The 20,000-nt window shown below is 40.0% G+C and overlaps 1 protein-coding gene across 2 annotated transcripts in view; it reads left to right on the forward strand.

The window, feature by feature from the left end:
* LOC122259850 (C-Maf-inducing protein) overlaps positions 1–20,000 on the forward strand; it is a 122,500-nt gene that overhangs the window by 48,529 nt on the left and 53,971 nt on the right. For both annotated transcript variants that reach the window (XM_043026785.2, XM_043026786.2), the window contains exon 2: positions 4,057–4,188. In XM_043026785.2, coding sequence (XP_042882719.1) covers positions 4,057–4,188 — 132 coding nt within the window. The remainder of the gene's footprint in view (positions 1–4,056; positions 4,189–20,000) is intronic.

Genomic DNA, 20,000 nt, shown 5'->3' on the forward strand with positions numbered 1-20,000 from the left:
GAGAGAGAGAGAGAGAGAGAGAGAGAGAGAGAGAGAGAGAGAGAGAAGAGAGAGAGAGAGAGAGAGAGAGAGAGAGAGGAGAGAGAGAGAGAGAGAGAGAGAGAGAGAGAGAGAGAGAGAGAGAGAGAGAGAGAGAGAGAGAGAGAGAGAGAGAGAGAGAGAGAGAGAGAGAGAGAGAGAGAAAGAAAGAAAGAAAGAAAGAGAGAGATATATAGAGAGAAAGGTGAATCCTCCACCGGCAACGCCTCTCTCATGAATAGGACATAAGGGCCGTGTGTGTCGCGTGTCATGGGAGCGGGCCTGGCAGGGGTCAGGTGCAGGCACGTGATGCAAACTGCGCAGTAGACCGGGTTCTCGGGTCATGTTTGTTGCTGACCCTGCGATTGTCAACAAACGGTATGATTATCATAATGTTACCTGTACCGATGAGTTTGTCTAATTTGTATGTTAATGTAATAATTCACAAAGCAGGGGAAAAAATGGGCGTGTTTTAAAATGAATGAATACCACATCAACATTCATGTGACAGAAAGCAGCAGCTAGAAATTGCAATACCATATGTACATGCCTGTGCAGACAGCTTGGCTGGCCAAACGTCTTTGTCAAAACAGATTTACTTTGACCCAGAGAAGCAAACATATTCAAAGCAAGAAGATATTTCTGTAAGACGCAGACCGCTTGTCTGCAAACTAGATACTTATATCTTACGGAAGCTGTTATCACGTTGCTAAATAAGTTTGACGCAAGCACCTCTGTATGAACTCATCTTATCAATGGTGCTGAGAGTCAAGATAAAGGGTGTCAGTCTGAATTCAGGTCGTCAGCATTGCTGAGAAATTTGATGTCAGGAATTTATGTTAGTGAAACTCAGAGAGTAAGCTTGGGAACGGAGAGATAGTGAGTTGAATTTAGATTTCATCCTAATTGTGTAGTCCCTCCCCACCCCCTCCACACACATACACACACACACATACACAAACAAACACACACACACACACACACACACACAGGATATCCGTTCCCAAACTGATATATCTTTTTTTCATTCTTGCGATGAGACACGTGTTTCCTTTCACTTGTGTTGTGTTTCTTTAAGACCGTGTCACGCGGGCTGTTCTGGAGATGCTGTACGCAGTTCCGAAGGCACCATCATTCTCACCTCAGGGCCTCCAAAGCTCTCAAATTCGAAGAATAGCAAATTTCTGCGAATAATTCTGCTCATTTTGCACCTGGACACGTTGACCCCGAGGTGCGTCTCTGCTATCGGTGCTGGTGACCTTAACATTGGCCGCCATGGTTTAACATTCTATTGCAGTTCTTCATGTTAAGGGCTAATTAACGCGCTCGTTTTTTTCGTTTTTTTTTAGGTTTCGTTTTTTTCTCTCTTTGTAGATTATATCTTAACCTGATTCCTTTGTATTTTTTGTCGTTAGGTTAATTCGCATATATTTTGTAAATGTAACTGAAGCGATTCTGACTTTCATTTCTATACGCCTTTTATAGGTTAAATCTTGACCCAATTACTTTGATATTTATTAGTCATTAGGGCAGCTCTCAATATCCCAGACTCATCATCATCTCTTTTTCCTCCTTTTTCGTCTCGTTCTTCTACTTCTTCCTTTTATTCCTCTTCCTCTTTCTTCTGTTTTCCTCTTCTATATCTTAATCTTCTTCTATATATCCTATCTCTTTCTTCTTCTTCCTCTCCTATTTCTCTTTTTCTTCTTCATCATCTCATATTCTTCCTCATCTTCATATTATCATATTCTACCTCTCACCTCCCATCGTCGACCAGCGTGGCGACCTCGAGGCGACCTCCGCCAAGACTTGATAGAGAGAAGAGACAGTAACAGCCACCACGATGTTCCCAGTTTAAATTCTCATCATTCACAACATTATACGGGCCAGGGACTAGTTGATAAAGCCACAATGAAAGCCGAGTATATACATATATATTTATTTTTTGGTTGTTGTTGGGGCTTATCATTGACAGTTGTCTGGTCACGGTAATGATGACAAATAGCTATTAATTTTGGAGGGATAAAAGAAACAGAAGGACAACCGCGTTCAAGTAGAGCGAGGTTAGGAAAGTAATGGTAATGATGGGTTACCAGTGAGTAAATTGAGGAGAAGTAGAGGAGAAAATGCAGGTGTGTGCATCTGTGCCAGCGTTCGTGCTCTGACTATGTGTGTGTGTCTCTTTCATTTGCCAGTTTGTGGGCGAGTGTGTGTGTGTGTGTGTGTGAGTGTGTGTGTGTGTGTGTGTGTGTGTGTGTGTGTGTGTGTGTGTGTGTGTGTGTGTGTGTGTGTGTGTGTATGTGTGTGTGTGTGTGCTTCCGAAAAACTGTGCCATTTTCCATCCAGTGAGAGAGAGAGTGAGAGAAGGAAAGAGAGAGAGAAAGAGGGATAGAGAGAGAGAGAGAGAGAGAGAGAGAGAGAGAGAGAGAGAGAGAGAGAGAGAGAGAGAGAGAGAGAGAGAGAGAGAGAGAGAGAGAGAGAGAGAGAGAGAATGAGAGAATAGATAAAAGAAAGAGAAACACTTATCCCTATGCAACAAGGATAAGTGAAAGTATCTTTCGTGTATGCATGTGAGTGTGTGTTTGCATGTACGTGTGCATGTGTGTGTGCGAATGCTAGAAAAATACTAACGTGACTATTAAGGCTACTTTGATATTTATGCCGAAATTGCCGTTGCAAATGTAAAAAAAGACTATATTTGCATGCCATATCTGAAAACGACTCTCCTTCGCAGTAATAAAATAAAACAACTAAATAAGACGCCACCATTATCACGACAAGTAAAACATTCTTATCTGACTTTCTGGAGGACAATACATGATAGAAAAAAGGAGTTAGATAGAGAGAGAGAAAAAAAGTAGAACTACTTCTACGTAAAAAAAAAAAAAAAAGTGGAACTACTTCTAACATTAACTTTACGCTTCCGCTCCGACAGAAAAAACGACGGTTATCGCTTTACTTGCCATGCCACTTTTTCTCCGTGAAAGAACAATATAACTGGCGTTGCGTCATCTTTGGTAGCTCCTTTCTGATTTTTTTTCTTAGTACTGTTATTAGGGTATGTTGTATTATTTTTATGTTGCTATTCAAAAAACACTCGCGCATACGCACACGCGCGCGCGCACGCACACACACACACACAGAACTATTTTATGTACGTGTGTATGCATGTAAGTATGGCGTGCTCGTATGTAAGTGATGCAAGTTTTCACCATAACACATTATCTTTCCAACACAAGTTTTGGGAAACTCGTTTTTTGATGTGTCCACAGTACACACGACACATAGCATTTTAAACCAGTCAGAAGTCTTTGAAAGTAAAACACTCTCTGGTCGCCATTTAAAATTCACGTCGGAATCTTCTCGAAACTTCTTAGGTGTCCGTTGATTTTCGTTTTTTTTTCTTTTCTTTTCCTCAGATTATGTTTTCCCTCTAAGTGAATGTTTCCAGACATCTCTCTCACATATTTTATGTGTAGTATTTAAGTCTCTTGATTTTAAGAATTATTGTGGTCACCAGTTTGATATATATACATACATATATACATACATATATACATACATACATACATACATACATACATACATACATATATATATATATATATATATATATATATATATATATATATATATATATATATAATTGCCTTTATTTTGTCACGACACTTACAGCCACGCCCTTCCTTCCTAGCACCCATTCAGCCACGCCCTCATCCTGTTAAAACTAATATTTCATCACACGTATTAGTTAATATTTTGTGCATCGAAATAGAATCATTCTCCTCACACGCAACACGCCCTCTTCCCTTCTCCTCTCCCAGCGCTTATAACACCAACAAACGCTCACCAAAACAACGAGCCACCCACTCATACCCACATGAAAGACACACGCATACAACGATACACCTAACCGTTAATAACTACACTTTATTCACATCCTCAACGCTAAGGACCCCAGTTCTTCAACAATGCAATCTCCTGCACATAATCCCTCGGTTCTTGTTCTAAGCTGCAATTCCTTTCCCTTTCCCACAGACGTCTGGCTTCCTGGAGGTGCTGGTGCAATATTCCCAGATCGAGGACGTGCACGTGGTGGTCCCATGTGGCGCCTCTGGACACAAGTACTGCGTGAGGGTCATCGTTAGGGACGGCGCTCTCCTTCTGCAGGTAAGTGTCGGAGTACCCAAGCCGGATACAAGGCTTGCTGTGGCGGTTGGTGTGGGATGGGACGTTAGTTGGTAAACGGAAATAAAATGAAATATTGGGTTGGGAGTACTGGTTGTTAGACTAGGTTCCGCTTGACTCACACACACACACACACACACACACACACACACACACACACACACACACACACACACACACACACACACACACACACACACATATATATATATATATATATATATATATATATATATATATATATATATATATATATGTATTATATGTGAGTGGGGGTATATTTGTTTTATCTTATGTGTAGGCTTACTTCGTTTTTTTCCCATGGTCACGTTCTCTCCATAAGTTTAGGCCTAATACCAAAAACTGGATTATTTTTTCCCTTGTTATTCAAATAAACTTTGGCGGCAAAAACTCGCTGTAGGCCTATCTCCAAGAAATACTTGCATTTATCATATCAAAAGTACTTTATATGCTGAAAACCCTATTCGTATGACAATAGGCATGTGATGTTAACAGGAGTGGGGTTTACATACACACACACACACACACACACACACGCACACGCACACGCACACACGTACACACACACACACACACGCACACGCACACGCACACGCACACGCACACACACACTCACACACAAACAAACAAACAAACAAACACACACATATATATACACGCACATGAAAACACAAAGAATGAGATTGCACAACATTCATAGGAAACACACTAACAACATATTCCCTTAATTACCCGTTTTAATCCAAACATATATAAATTGATATGAAAAATGAAAAACAAAAATGAATGTGATTGCAAACTCCTTCATAGGAAAGAACTAATATAAAAAAAATTTCCCTTTAATTACCCGTTTTAATCCAAACATATATAAATTGATATGAAAAAAAAAAAAAAAATTACACCTCTTCATGATAAGAAAAAAAAAATCGTATAAAATCAATGTCAGATTCACTTAAGCCTTCTTCTAAAGCCTCCACTTTGCCATGAAGAGACGAAATGCTTCAGAGCTTGATCTGTGTTCACCTCATGGCAGACCTTTGTGTACTGTTATTGAAGTGTAACTCGCGTAAAATTTCTCACAAACGACTCGCTTTCAAACGGAGAAAATGGAATCATACACACGAACGCCGCTCCATGTAGTTTTATAGGCATTTTTTTTTAGGGGGGGGGGGGAGCAACTGTTTGTGTCTTATTGATCGCAGAGAGGCTTTTTTATGCTGCGGAACAAACGTTTATTAACAGCTGGGCAATCTGTTTTGAATATACTTCCTTTCTGTTGAGATAATACTTTTTGGGTTCCTTTATGCTTTTAGATTTTATGTATGTATATATATATATATATATATATATATATATATATATATATATATATATATATATATATATATTTATATATATATATATGTTTATATATATAATATATATATATATATATATATTATATATATATACATATTATTATAATATATATATATTATATATATATATATTATATATATATATAATATTTATATATTATTTATATATGTATGTATGTATGTATGTATGTATGTATGTATATATTATGTATGTATTATATATGTATGTATGTATGTATGTATGTATATATATATATATATATATATATATATATATATATATATGTATATATATATATATATATATATATGTATTATACATGAATATATATATATATATATTTATATATATACATAAATATATATATATATATATATATATATATATATATATATATATACATATATACATACATACATGTGTGCTAATACCCACATATTTACAAACGCACTTAGCGTTATCAACCAAAACATAAGAATATTAGGATTTTGTCCAAAAGAAGATACGAACGATTTCCGTTTAGGCAATATCACAAACAATCAATATCACAGGCAGGGATTCGGACACCTACAACTGCCATTCCTTTCCCCCTCGACCGCTGGTTTCACTGAGATTATAGGAATGTCTCTGTGTTATCCAATGTTCATTTTTTACCTTCTTGCGGGCTGTTCTATTACATTATCATTACATTACACAACATTAGAATGTCAACTCTCCAAGATTGATATAGGATAATGCATATCTTACCAGTACTGATTAGGCAAATATGTAAATTATTAAAAAGAAGAAAAAAAAGCTTTTGTTATCCGCAAGATCATCATGTAAAGTCATGATTTCTTATTTGTCTTGTTGGATGGTAAAGGAAATGCATTTATTAATGTTTTGAACCCAATTCTTTCTTTACTTAAGTCGTACGAAACTGATCCTTATCTGCCCCGCCTCCCATCTCCCGCCTCTTCCTATATCCAAGAAAAATCCACTTGTGCAAGTAAAAGATCCCGCCAGGTTTCCCCCGTAGAGCAGGTAGGAAAGAAATAAAGAGACACAAACCGTTTTCACAACAGAATTCCGCCAACCAGGCTGTTCGTACGAGGAAACCGCATCCGTGACTGTAACGCAAGGCGTATTTAACATCATCCTAGAGACGTCAGAAGCAGCAGCCGTGTTGCGAAACCGGCAGTGCCCCACAGACGACACCGTGAGAAGCTCGTAACTCCCACGGGGTTTTCACGGAAGTCGAGCGAGATGGTATGTGCTGCTTCCACGTTGAGCTGTGGTTCTGCGTCTTGTTTTCCTCATGCTGACTTCCCGTTTATATGAGGAAGAAATGTGCTTGAGTGTATTGACATCATTCTATCAACGTTTTTATTGTAGGAAACAACGGGACTGCTGATAATGATGAACTATGATGATGGTGTGGTTAAGAGTTCAACCTCAACGATATTGATAATAATAATTATCCTAGTGAAATTATTAATGGTATTAGTTAAGATAATCATATTGATAATGGCCATGTTTGTAATAACACCAAATATAACGATATGCATAATACTAACAATAATGTTATTTATGATGATGATTAGAGTGATGCAAACCATCCCGATGTTGCTGTAATCCCCACAACCATTGTTACTAAAATCATCACGCCAGGAACATTATTCTATCCACTACAGTGTTAATATTCGCAGTCAGTCGTGTAACACGCACCACCGTCGTCATTTTTTTGTTGTTGTTGTCCCTTTGTCCTCATGTCTTTGATATCTCTATTCGTCTTCATCCTGTGCGCTATCATGTACATTCTCACTTACAACCGTAGTTCCCTCCTTTATTCATCCACGCTGCAGCCAACATTCCATAACACATTCTAAAGATATCACTCTACTACGCATGCACGAGTGACCTTGCACGTCTACGTCAAGGAGCTGCTCGCACGACCCACCAGTCCATCCACCTCCTTTGGCTCCTTGCTCCTTGCTCTTTGCTTTCTCGTCTCGCAGGCACTCGGTTGGGATTTTATTTACGTATTTATTGTTATTGCTATTTGGGGCTTGGGGTCGGATATTTGTTCGTTTGCTGTTCTTTCTTGTTTCTGGGGTCATAACAGTAGAACAGTCAATGATGATAATGTTCATTGTGGAAATTAAGATAGTGATTATAATATTGGTAATGATAAGGATGATGATAATTATACTAATGATGATAATGATCATGTTTATGATGATAATGGTAATCATTATGATGATAATGATAATATTGTTAATAATGGTAATAATAATCATCAGTATTATAATTAAGATTATGATAATTATTTCAGTGATAATGATAATAGCACTAATAGGGAGGATGATGATGATAATAATAGCAATAATGATAATAATGATATGGAGATGAATATAGTCTAATAATAGCCTCTCTTTATCGTGTTTTGAATTTCTATTTATTTTAATCACCAAACTTAATTAATTCAACTCAGCTGTGACGTTTTCTGCGTCCGTAACACCATGTGCCCTCGTGCGTGCGCATGTGCCGGCGCATGCGTTTGTACAATCTAGCTTAACCTTGATTTCCACGAGCATGTATTGAATTCTCGCTTGGCGGTAACGCGCCACTTGGGTACACCAAAATCTTTATTTTTTTGGCGTGGTGGCCACTGGTTCTACCACTTTTTTTTTTCTTCATATACACAGTTTTGTGTTTTGTGTGTAGTGATAATTTTGTCAGTGGAATTCTCGGAACAAACTTGTTTCTCAGCATCGCAGTATCTCCACGAGGTTGAGTCTGTTGAGTATCATGATGGATTCATTGGGAGTTGGTGCGTTTTATGCTTGCAGTATTGTGATGTATGCAATCGGCACGAGCGAATACGGCAAGTGTATTTGACTAAAAAAAAAAGAAGAAAAAAGATGGCTTATATGGAATGTTTTTTTTTTCTTTTGGTAGAGATTTCCTCGAGCTTGCCAAATGCACCATAATGGAAGGAAAGAGTTTAAAGGGAAGGTGCTGTTGTGATACCGAACCTCGCGTCTTGTCAAACTTGGCCTGATTAATGAGAAGGGATTGTTGGTTGGAGGTTGAGGATTGGGGGGTTGGGTGGGGGTGATGTAGGGGGGAGGAAGGGGTTAAAGGGGAAATGCTCCTTCATTTTTTTTTTTTTTTTCAAATCATTACGTATTCCTGGGTGATGATTTCTTATCCTATATCCATGGAATAAGGCCAGCAGATGATGGATATTGATATACCACGACGAAGATTATATAATTCCTTCCAGTTGCTCTCTCGCAATCACTGAAGAGAGGGAGAGGGAGAGGGTGAGGGTGAGGGAGAGGGAGAGGGAGAGGGAGAGGGAGAGGGAGAGGGAGAGGGAGAGGGAGAGAGTGAGCGTGAGGGAGAGGGTGGAGGAGAGGGGGAGGATGAGAGTTAGAGTAAGAGTGAGGGAGAGGGAGAAAGTGAGCCTGAGGGAGAGGGTGGGGGAGAGGGAGAGGGAGAGGGAGAGGGTGAGGGTGAGCATTAAGCGTAAAAGGAACCAGGTCCTCCATCTTTGGAAGAGGGGGGTGGGGGCAAAGACGACAAACACGAGGGCAGCTTTTCCTTTGTTTCCCCCCCCCCTCCCTTTCCTTTCCTTCTTCCCTCCACTCCTCTTCGCTTCCCTCCCCTTCCATTCCTCTCTTCTATCCCTCTCCTCCTTTTTCCTGTTCTTCCCCTCCCTCCACTCCTCCCCCCCTCCCTGTCCTCCATCCCTTCCCTCCACTACCCTTCCCCTCCCTCTCTTCCCCATCCTCCACACCCCTCCCCCTCCCTCCCCTCCCCTCCTCCTTCCCTCCCTACCCTCCATCCCGTCCTCTCCCCTTCACCCCCTCCCTCCTGCACGAAGATCCCCTCGCGTCCGCCGACCTTGTGACCAAGCAGACCTACAGTGTCGAGCACCATGGCACCTACACGTGGCACTATCTTCAGTCGAAACAAAAAAACTCTCCCTTTATCTCTGACTTTTGTATCTTGGCCCTTGTTTCTTATGGTGAGAGTGTCCTTACTTTCTTTTCTTTGCTTTCGTTTGTTTGCTTTCTTGATGGTGATGGTGGTTTGAGTAAGATTGACTTGATATTTATGATGGTGAAGTTATTATTATTATTTTTTATCAGAATCTTTGTGGTCGTTTTTATATGCATGATTTTGTTGCTGTGGGGATTCTTTGCTTTGATTATAGAAGTGGGGCTGTCACATAGGATTATGATTAAGACATTGGATTTATAACAATTTGTTTATTTATTGTTATTGCTACTTCTACTACTACTGCTATTTATATTGCTACTACTGCTACTACTAATACTATACTACTACTACCACTGCTACTGCTACTAATATTGTTGTTATTGACATTGATGTTTTATTTATTATCATTACTATTACCATCATCCTTTTAGTATCCAATACCATTAGTCCTATCTAGCATCCTATTTCCCCATGTAACATAGAAAAATCACTTCACCTCCCCCTCCCTCCTCCTCCCCTCCTTCCTCCTATCCTCATTCGCATGATGAACGATACAAATTCACTTCATCAGAATCCTTAACAGATTACGCACTCGATGTTGTGACGTGTGCCTACCGCTGCTGCTGCGTGGTTGTGGCTGCCAGAGTAATGGCTCGCTTGTTTTTGTTACGTTTTGCTTCGACGCTTGGCAAGAGAGAGGGTTTCTTTGGGGTGAAGGGAGAGGGGGAGAGAGGGAGAGGGGGTGGGGGTGCGAGGTGGAGAGGGGGACATCCATGTTTTGAATTCAAAGAAGAAGAATCCCAAGAGAGGGGAGGGGAGGGGGGGGGGGATTTGGCCATGTTTATGGAAGTATTGAATGGTTCCGAAAAGGAAGGATATTTGTACACGGATCTTTAAGTGCGATTTATGCTAGGTTATCTAGCTCCTTTTTAGGATGCACTCTTTTTTTTTAAATCCTCATTTGATTTATTTTCCGCGTGTTTATACAGCGATTCTAAGAATGAACGCAACGGTTGCGATAACCCATAAATATTTCAAAACAGAGTACCTCTGACGTCACAAGCCTTGTCTGCATTCCACTGTCGCTGAATTCTTTAGACGTCACAAGACTTATCTGTATTCCATCGCCAGGAAAGTAAACCATGGGAGAGCAACAGGACCATGGTGGCCCCGAGGGTAAATGCAGCCATGGCCAATTTTATGCATTATATTTATCATAAGGCTGACGGCATTTCTAGAGTCATAAACCATTAATTTTTTAATACTGGATAAGTAATGATTTAACACTGTGTTCGTTTGGTCATTTGACATGATTTTGTGGTTATCTTATCATCTGACTGGTGTTAATGTACTAATTTTACGTGTAGAGACAGGCTATAAGACTCAGATTAAGTGACTCCTGTTCGTGTAACCTTTTTGTTCCTCTTTGAAACTGTTATGAATCATTCCCTCCCCAACACTTCCTCCCCCCCCACTCTCTCTCTCCCACACACACACACGCACGTAAACATCACCCACACTACACGGCGATCTCTTGACCCAACTAGTATAACAGATTAAACCAAAGATCCCACCCCGCCAAGTCCTATCTTCACCTGCCTCCTCCTCCTCCTCCTCCTCATTCTCCTTCTCCTTCTCCTCCTCACTCTCCTCCTCCTCCTCCTCCTCCTCCTCCTCCTCCTCCTTCTCCTTCTCCTTCTCCTCCTCCTCCTCACTCTCCTTATTCCTTTCCTCCTCCTCCTCCTCTTTATTCTCATTCTCCTCCCCCTCCTCCTCCTCATTCTCCTCATTCTCCTTCTTCTGATACTCCTCCTCCTCCTCCTCCTCCTCCCCTTCCTCCTCCTCCTCCTCCTTCAGCTCCTTCACCTCAGCCGCCCCTTAAGCTCGCCACCGAGAATTCGTCTTCATGAGTGTCACCCCGAGTGAGCAAGGTAACCAAAGTCGACACAAGCAAGACAAGAGTCCGGCGAGGGTGCTGTCGTCGCCATCTTCATCCAGGGAGATTTATGGTCGCCAGCAACTTAGCTTCCATCAGCGCTGGTGATGATGAAGCACACGGGAGCTAATGAGAAGGAGCTAATGAGTGGAAGATAATGAGTTACGAGGGAGGGGATGGGAGGGGAGGCGAATGCTCTCCAGAAGCAATCTATTTCAAGCGTGTGCGTTGGAGAAGGAAGAAATATACAGCAAATAACCATTTTGCAAAAAATTAGACTCCCCCCAAAAACAAAATTTCGGAAAAAATAAAGATACGAGAAAGAAAATTGATACGAATTTATATCCAACTTTTTTTTATATACATATATTATCCTGTTATCCACTTAACCCAGCATCACGTCTGACGTCACCAGCCGTCTCGCTGGAATTCACCATGATTACCCGTGCAAGGTGAACACACATGCGCACTTTTTTCTGCTCCGTTTACCCCGTGATGACGCCTGCCGGGGGGGAACGGAGGGGGACGGAGGGGGGGGGTGTAGAGTTGGGGGTGGGGGATGGGACAGGGGTAAGTGCTTTGCCCTTTTTGGTGATTTCTCTCTGGACAAGGTAAAGGGGGAGGGGGGGGGGGGGTGATGATGATGATGGTAAGGGCAGAGTTATGATAATGATAATGGTTATGATTATGATTGTAGACACTTTGAGTATGATGAAAATGATGGGGATGATGGTGATGTATTATGATTGTTAATGCTGCTGCTGATGCTACTACTACTACTACTACTATTACTACTATTACTACTGTTACTACTACTACTACTATTACTATTACTACGATTATTACTACTGATGATGATGATGATGATAATGTTAAGAAATGATGACGATAATGAAAACAATAGTAATGATAAAATGATACTGATATAAACAACAACAATAGCAATGGTAAGAATGATGAAAATGGTAATTATGGTTGAACAAATAATGACGCAAATGATAATAATAGTAATAACGATAATGGTAATGATACTAGTAACAATGATAATGACAATACAAAAGATATTGATAACGATCATTACTATTATCATAATGATAATAATAATATTATTGATAATGATAATGATAATAATGATAACAGTAATATCAACAATAATAATAAGAATGATAAAATATGATAAATGATGATGATAAAAGCCTTGATAATAAAGATAAAGAACCCAGTGAATAAGGCCACTCGGCCCTAGTCGCATTACAGCGGCCAAGCGAGCCAGACAGACTTATTGACACGCACACCAATCCCCAGTATGGCCATTAAGAAAGACGTAATTGGCAAGAGTCGATCCCATTTCCCTAAGACAGACACAAGGGCGAAATTGGACGAAAGCTTTGGAAGATCTCCTCGACAAATTGGAAGTGCATTGCAAGATGGAACGGAAGTAACGGATGCATTGCAGTTTTATTCTGTCAGGAGAGGGAGGTTTGAGGTTGGGCGGGCTCTTAGGTTTGTTGCAAGTGAAGAGGAAGATCAAGACGGAAACGAGAAAGAACTTTTAAGGGCGTAGGAAAAGCGAGATTGCAGACAGGTATTAATGGCGCTGATCTGGATTTCTTTATATTGCTACTTGGCTTACAAAGGCAAATTCGAACTACTAGTATAGCATTTCTGTTTTATTTATTTATTTGTTTTCTCTCTTTTTTGAGGGGAAGGGGATAAATATTTAGATCTATATAAGGAGGTTATTCAAATTTTAAATGGTTCCACGTGATATTAACATTTCTTTCTGAAATGACCTGTTCTGTCCTGACCTGTCCTCATTTATTCCAAAGATGTCCTTTCTTCCTTTCCTTCCAAAGAACAATTCCAATCATCCCGATTATTAAACTTTTCTCCCGCGATGCTATTCAAGCTGCGTGTGAAATATGGCACTTTTGGTCCCCATGCTTTGGGTGCCAGAGCTCATATCGCCGCCTTGCTTTGTACCGCCTTCTGTCGACATCAACCATCCTTTCGCTTGATTAAATCGGTGGAGAGGAAGTGAATTTCGAACGCTTAATATATGTACATTCACACAAACACACACACGTACACCCCCCACCCCACCCCCACCCACACCCACATACACATATATACATAAGTATATGTATACGCGTGTATACATGCACATATACACGTACAATGTAAGTGAAAAATATAAGGTTGTAAAATATCGAAAGTGAGAAAAAAAAAAAAAAAAATCTGATTATAATCCATCACCGTGATGATACAACACCCGGAAATCCGTCCGATTAGAAAACCCTTAAAAATCCGAAAAAGAGATCACTTCCCCGAGGAATCTAATTGCATGGTTGACTGCACGGAGATCCATTACCGGCATATTACGAAATTACGAAATCGCGAACATATATATTCCCCTCAGTCTGTTAACGGGTCACTGTCATTATCTTCTTACCGGGGAACAGTCGGTATGACGAATGATTAGACATTATTGTTGGCGAGATAAAAAAGAGATTATCAGACTCGTCTCCCCACTCCCCCCCCCCTTCCCCCCGTCGTGCAACTCGATGATCCGAATCAAGGAGAAAACGTAAAGTGAAGATGCAACATGAAGATGAGGTTCTCAGGATTCTTATCTACGTCATGGTCGTTGCAGCCTTCTGCGTATGTCTACCGGAGCTCAGGATGACTCAGCAAATTCGTAGCAAATGGGAGCGTGTATAAAAGAATACATATAAATACATATACATAAAAAAAGTGAAGAGGAATGACGGTATGTCTTTGTTGAGGTATTTGTCGTTGTTTTACTTGTTTTGTTTGTTTCGATTCTCTCTTCGAAGTTCATAAAATATAATTTCGTTTTGGTGGAAGTAAATAGATTCTATTGTTTCACTGGAGATGAAAGAGAGGGAGGAAAATGAGTCAAAATATTAAAGTACTAAGATCTTTTGTAAACAGAATATGCACCAGTAAAAGAGGTTGGGAGGAGTTTGGGGGGAGGGGGAAGGAGGAGAAAAATAAAAAAAGAAGAAAAAGACAAAGACGAAGAAAACGATAACGAAGATGAAGATAAAGAAGAAAAAGAAAGAGAACAATCAAAGGAAATGAGAAAACAAACAAACCGCAAAAAAAACATTAGGAAATAAGGGAAAAAGAAAAAAAACTAGGAAAAGAAGTAAACAACGAAACAAATGATGCTATAATTGCGTGTCTCGAATGACGTCGCCAGCCGTGCCAGCCGTGCCAGGTCGGAGGGTGAAGGAGTCAGCATTATATAAGCCGCTGATACGTGAGTCCGATAGTTGATCGAGTGGAAATGCAAAATCAATGGCTGAGACTGCAAATGTGAGCATATTGATTTATGATGATGATTGTGTTCGTCTTTATATCATTGCTGCGTTGGTGTCGGTGCAACTGATAATAATAGTGAGAATGAGATCATGCTCACGGTGATATTATTATTATATTATGTCATTATGATGATAGCGTGTACGAATGAGGATAGGGATATGTGTCTGGTATCGCTGGTTCGAGTATGAATAGGTATTATTAGGTTATATAATGTTTTTTTAACATATGGATATTGATAGGATGAAGACAGAAATTCGATGCTTTGTTTACGGCTTGGAAAGGACAGATGGAAGGAGGAGGGGCTGGGGGATGGGTGGGGGAAGGGGGAAGGGGAGGGGGGGGCGTAAAAGGGAAGCGGGATTGCCAAGTCCCAAGGTCCTTCTCCCTCCCAATTTCATGGCTCCCTCTCCCGTCTCTTTCTCGCGAAGAGAAATATGAAGCCAGAGTTATAAATTATTGAAAGCTCGAGGCCAATACATCACCTCGACAAGTTTTCCCTTTATTTCACTTTATTTTGCTCTTTCTATGACCTTATCCCTTTGATAGTTCAATGATTTACTACCGCTCTTTTATGTGTGTCTACGTCTCTCTCCTTCTCTATCGTTCTCTCTCTCTCTTTCTCTCTCTCTCTCTCTCTCTCTCTCTCTCTCTCTCTCTCTCTCTCTCTCTCTCTCTCTCTCTCTCTCTCTCTCTCTCTCTCTCTCTCTCTCCCTCCCTCCCTGCCTCCCTTCCTCCCCCTCTCTTTATGTGTACAGATTTGACGTCAGTAATGCTTAACAAATGATGTAAATACAGGATTTTCCACTTGGCAGTAGGGCAATCAAACCGACACGGATTGGGCCAGCGGTGAACGAGGCATTTGCTTGACAGAAGGAAAACTTGGACTCGCAAGTGATAGATGGGCCACTTACTTACAGCTAGGTCACTTTTAATACCACCCATTAAGAATGAAAAAAATAAAAGAAAAAAAGAATGACGTGTTAAAGATAGACCTCCCTACCAGCAGATTAAGGCACTTCCTGTGATAGTAGCTGGATTATAGTGCACACTAGATATTCGTACGACCTATTTTGCAAAATCAGTAGGAATTTTATCAGCAGGGAGCCCATACTTATATCAATACCTTTCAATAAAACATCCAGATCTATCAACTTCTTAGATGAAATGTATTCCCATTAGATTACGTCGATGACTCACCTGTGGTAGGAGGAACACCTGAAACAATGGAGGCGTTTACACAGACGGGAATTTGATGTGTGCAAAACTTCTTCGGACTTTCCAGTCGAGAAGGGGGTCCCTCGGGGCATGGGAGAGGGAGGGGGAAGGAGGGGTAAGGGGAGGAGGAGCGGGTAGGAGGGAGAGGGAGAGGTGGGAGGGGCGTCCGGACTCTGCTCTCCTACGAAACTTTTTAGTCTGTAGTTAAGATCTGGTCTGATGTAGTGGCAGATGATCACTTTATACTAGATCCATTATAGGTCGGCGGGTAATGTTTCAAATGAATGATATAAAAGCATTGGGATAGAAAAAAAAACCCGAATTACAAGTAGAAAAACCGGTCACACCGACCGGGAAAACCATAGCAACAGTTAGATAAAAAAAAGAAAAATGTGGGATAGCTACCAGTGGTTTTACGTCAACAGTTAGCCGAATGACTTGCATATAGCACTATAGGAAAGCGAAGTTAAAATTCTAAAATCGAGCTTTTTAATCATGAATAGTCCTTCTGTTAATAGCAATAAGTATAAATAATATTAATAGGAATAAGCCAAATAGACATGCCTCATTAAGACCAATTTTACAATGGATTTTTTTTCTTCTGGTTAATGGAAGCTGAGAGAGCGGGAGAGGTCTTCAGAAAGTGTTTGTCATTCTTGTCCTTGGAAGTGTGAAGATCCATGTGAAGCAATTTCTTTTACATCTTCCTCACATAAAAAAGTAAGGTTAGGCTACTCTACATTGTATGGTTATCGGTTTGTTATAGAGGCCGTTGTTCAGAAGTAGAGATGATTGTCGATTTAATGACTCCTTTAATTACTGTAAAAAAAAAAATGTGTGAGTAGTTTCTGGGGAACCGTCGACGGTCTTTTTTTTTTTTTTTTTTTTTTTTTAGACCGTTTATATGTATTATTGCAATATTGTATACCTTCGTAGTCCCTATTTGGTCCATAAGAATTACAGATACAATTTACAATAATATGCTTAAGAAAGGGCATGGCAACACTTCGGAGCTGAACTGAAGTCGTATCCATTGTAGAATTCCCAGGAACCAGCCCGCCGACATCGCCGATCCGAGCGCTCGTTTGCTCGTTTGCTCGTTTTTAGCACGTCCTGTGGCGCCTCCTCAAGATTTCCCAGTACTGTGCTGCAACATTATGCACTGTATCTTCGACAGGCGGGTTTGCATCACTAACTCACTATCACACATTCATAGATATATTTTATCTTCCAAAATATGAAGTGTTCTTTGATATTAGAGACTATCGGTGCAATAAAGACATCCCATGTGTATGCAGACTGTAGATTGTTATAGATAGCCGGTTATCATGGATCAGGTATTGCCGGTAAACACTGTCATTTCCTCTCACATTTTGCTCTCCCGGCATAACGTACGAGGATCAAAGATGTTGTTTTTTGTCGTTTTTTAGATTTAGAAAATGTTTGTTGTTTATATAGTGACACTACAGAATGGGTGATTTGATTATCTAGTTTGTAAAGTTTGTTCGCCGAACTCCATGTTTATCGCTTATCTTTATCGCTTAGATTCTTATGTACCAGTGGGACCAACTCTAGATCCGGGTTCTCATACACGTACCAGGCTGTAGCAGGTCTGCGAGCCAGTTTTGGCAGAGTGTTCCCTTCAATATAAACACCACCTGTCATCTCTCCTTCTTTAACATCGGTTCACATGTTATATATAGCCATTTTCTTTATTTATTTACAAACAATACCATTACCCAGGCAAACGTGTCAAGCAGACCATTTTCCCTAACGAGACAAATGGAGGACGTTGCCTTCCATAAGCTCTCTTGGTCCAAGATCCCAGAGGGTCAGTCCTTTATGTAGGGTCGAAAGGTCCCCAAGGATCGTCACGCCCTCACGCTTTCTGTAGTTCAGGTCTTGTTCCGCGGCTGGAATGCGCGCCGTCTGGACTTCCCCTGGACACGAACGCCCGGACTGATACCGTTTATAGTGCGGCCAATAAGAGGGTGGACGGTGATTTCGCGGTTACGTAACGTTCAGCCTCGCAGGCGAGTGCCAATAACAGTCAGGGGAAACACGGCGGGGACACCCTTAACAGACACCTATAACATTCCAGAGTTTAAATAATTCTTGGAAGGGCGGTGTGGGAAGGATGTGCAAATGGGAATGAAAGGAATTAGAATAAGACAAAGGAGAAAAATAGCTATATTCCTGATAAGTAAGTAGTTAAATGAATAAATAAATGAGTGGATAGATATGTGAATAAATATACGAGTAAATAAAAGAGAAGATAAGTAAAATATCTGATAAATATATGAATACATGTACACACACACACACACACACACACACACAAACACACACACACACACACACACACACACACACACACAGACACACACACACACACATATATATATATATATATATATATATATATATATATATATATATATATATATATATATATATATGCACACATTGATAGGTTTGATCCCTCAGGTGGTATGATGAAAACCTTCAATTGACGTTCAAATATATCATTTACCACATTAAACACATATGCAATTATGATATGTTGTATATGTTATTTTTGTTATGGTCACGTTCATTTATATTTTTATCCATAAGCTCATATTATTCTTATCCAAATGCTTATGCCTTTCTATATCCTTGTGTCTATAGATTTAGGCCTATACATTCCCAATAAATATATGCCTGTAGTGTCCACAACCACTGTGGCCACTATCTGCTTATCCCTATTATAAACACGCACGCGCGGATGCACACCCGCACACACACACACACACACACACACACACACACACACACACACACACATACATACATACATACATATATATATATATATATATATATGTATATATATGGACATATGACAACTTACCTATCTATAATGTATGTATATCTAAAATGTTCATAAATAATTACTAAAAGAAATCGCTTAAAATTTTTTAGATGATATAAGCATTCCATTCATGATACTGATAGATGATATTGAATACCTTAAATCAAAACTGTTCAAAAATCCCCATTGCACTGGCGACTTTCTGCAACAAGTACGCAGTTCAGACTTCAACGAATGCTCATCTCAGGCAAAGCCTCTGTGAATAAACATTGCAGCCGTATTCTAGGACATTTTCTGTGTGGCGTGGCAATGTTATGTCCATGTTGTGTCAATTTCGTGTTCATGTAACGAATGTGGCATTCTAGAACGCAAAAGCGTCTGTGTCAGCTGCTTCAGGTTTACCAACCGTTCCAAAGTTAGTATGTTTCAGATGAATGACACTGTCCAAATGACAAATTCATAAGAGAAACTACAGTTATAGTTAGGACTAACAAAAGAATATACTGTTAATATATGCGTGATTTTAATATATCATACATATAGATTTAATTTATACATATTTCATATAATCATATTCTTTAACTTTACATTCCTGACTACTGCTACCATCCGCCAAAAGGTAAACAAACTCAAAAACAGTAGAGAATCCATGTTTTCCTAAAATGGTTTGTAATCCAAGTCTACAACAATGATGCCTAATACATTCAATATAGATATTACTTTCCGAGCGTGGTATGCTTTTGGTAATAAAGATTACATTAAAAATATGCCTTTTTTTCGCCCGTGTAACTATCATGATAAGGCCACCCCCATGTCACGGAGCTTCCACGATTATTCTAATTCTTCCCACGACTTTGCCACGCTTTTGACACAAACACTCGCTTCTAGAATACCAATCACGGCATGTCCATGTCACATGTACTCGGCTCAATAGGGACTTAGAATACGGCCGTTTCCCTCACAAATTTCCCGAGGATAGCTAGACATCCTGAGGGACTTCCTATAAGGAGAAATATATCTCCAGGCGCGTAACACCGGTGTGCCAACCTTAACACTGTTCTCAAGGAAAGG

This window comes from Penaeus japonicus, unplaced genomic scaffold, assembly GCF_977035675.1.
Source record: "Penaeus japonicus unplaced genomic scaffold, GWHDUDI00000001_assembly GWHDUDI00000023, whole genome shotgun sequence".
Classification (NCBI taxonomy): Eukaryota; Metazoa; Arthropoda; class Malacostraca; order Decapoda; family Penaeidae; genus Penaeus; species Penaeus japonicus.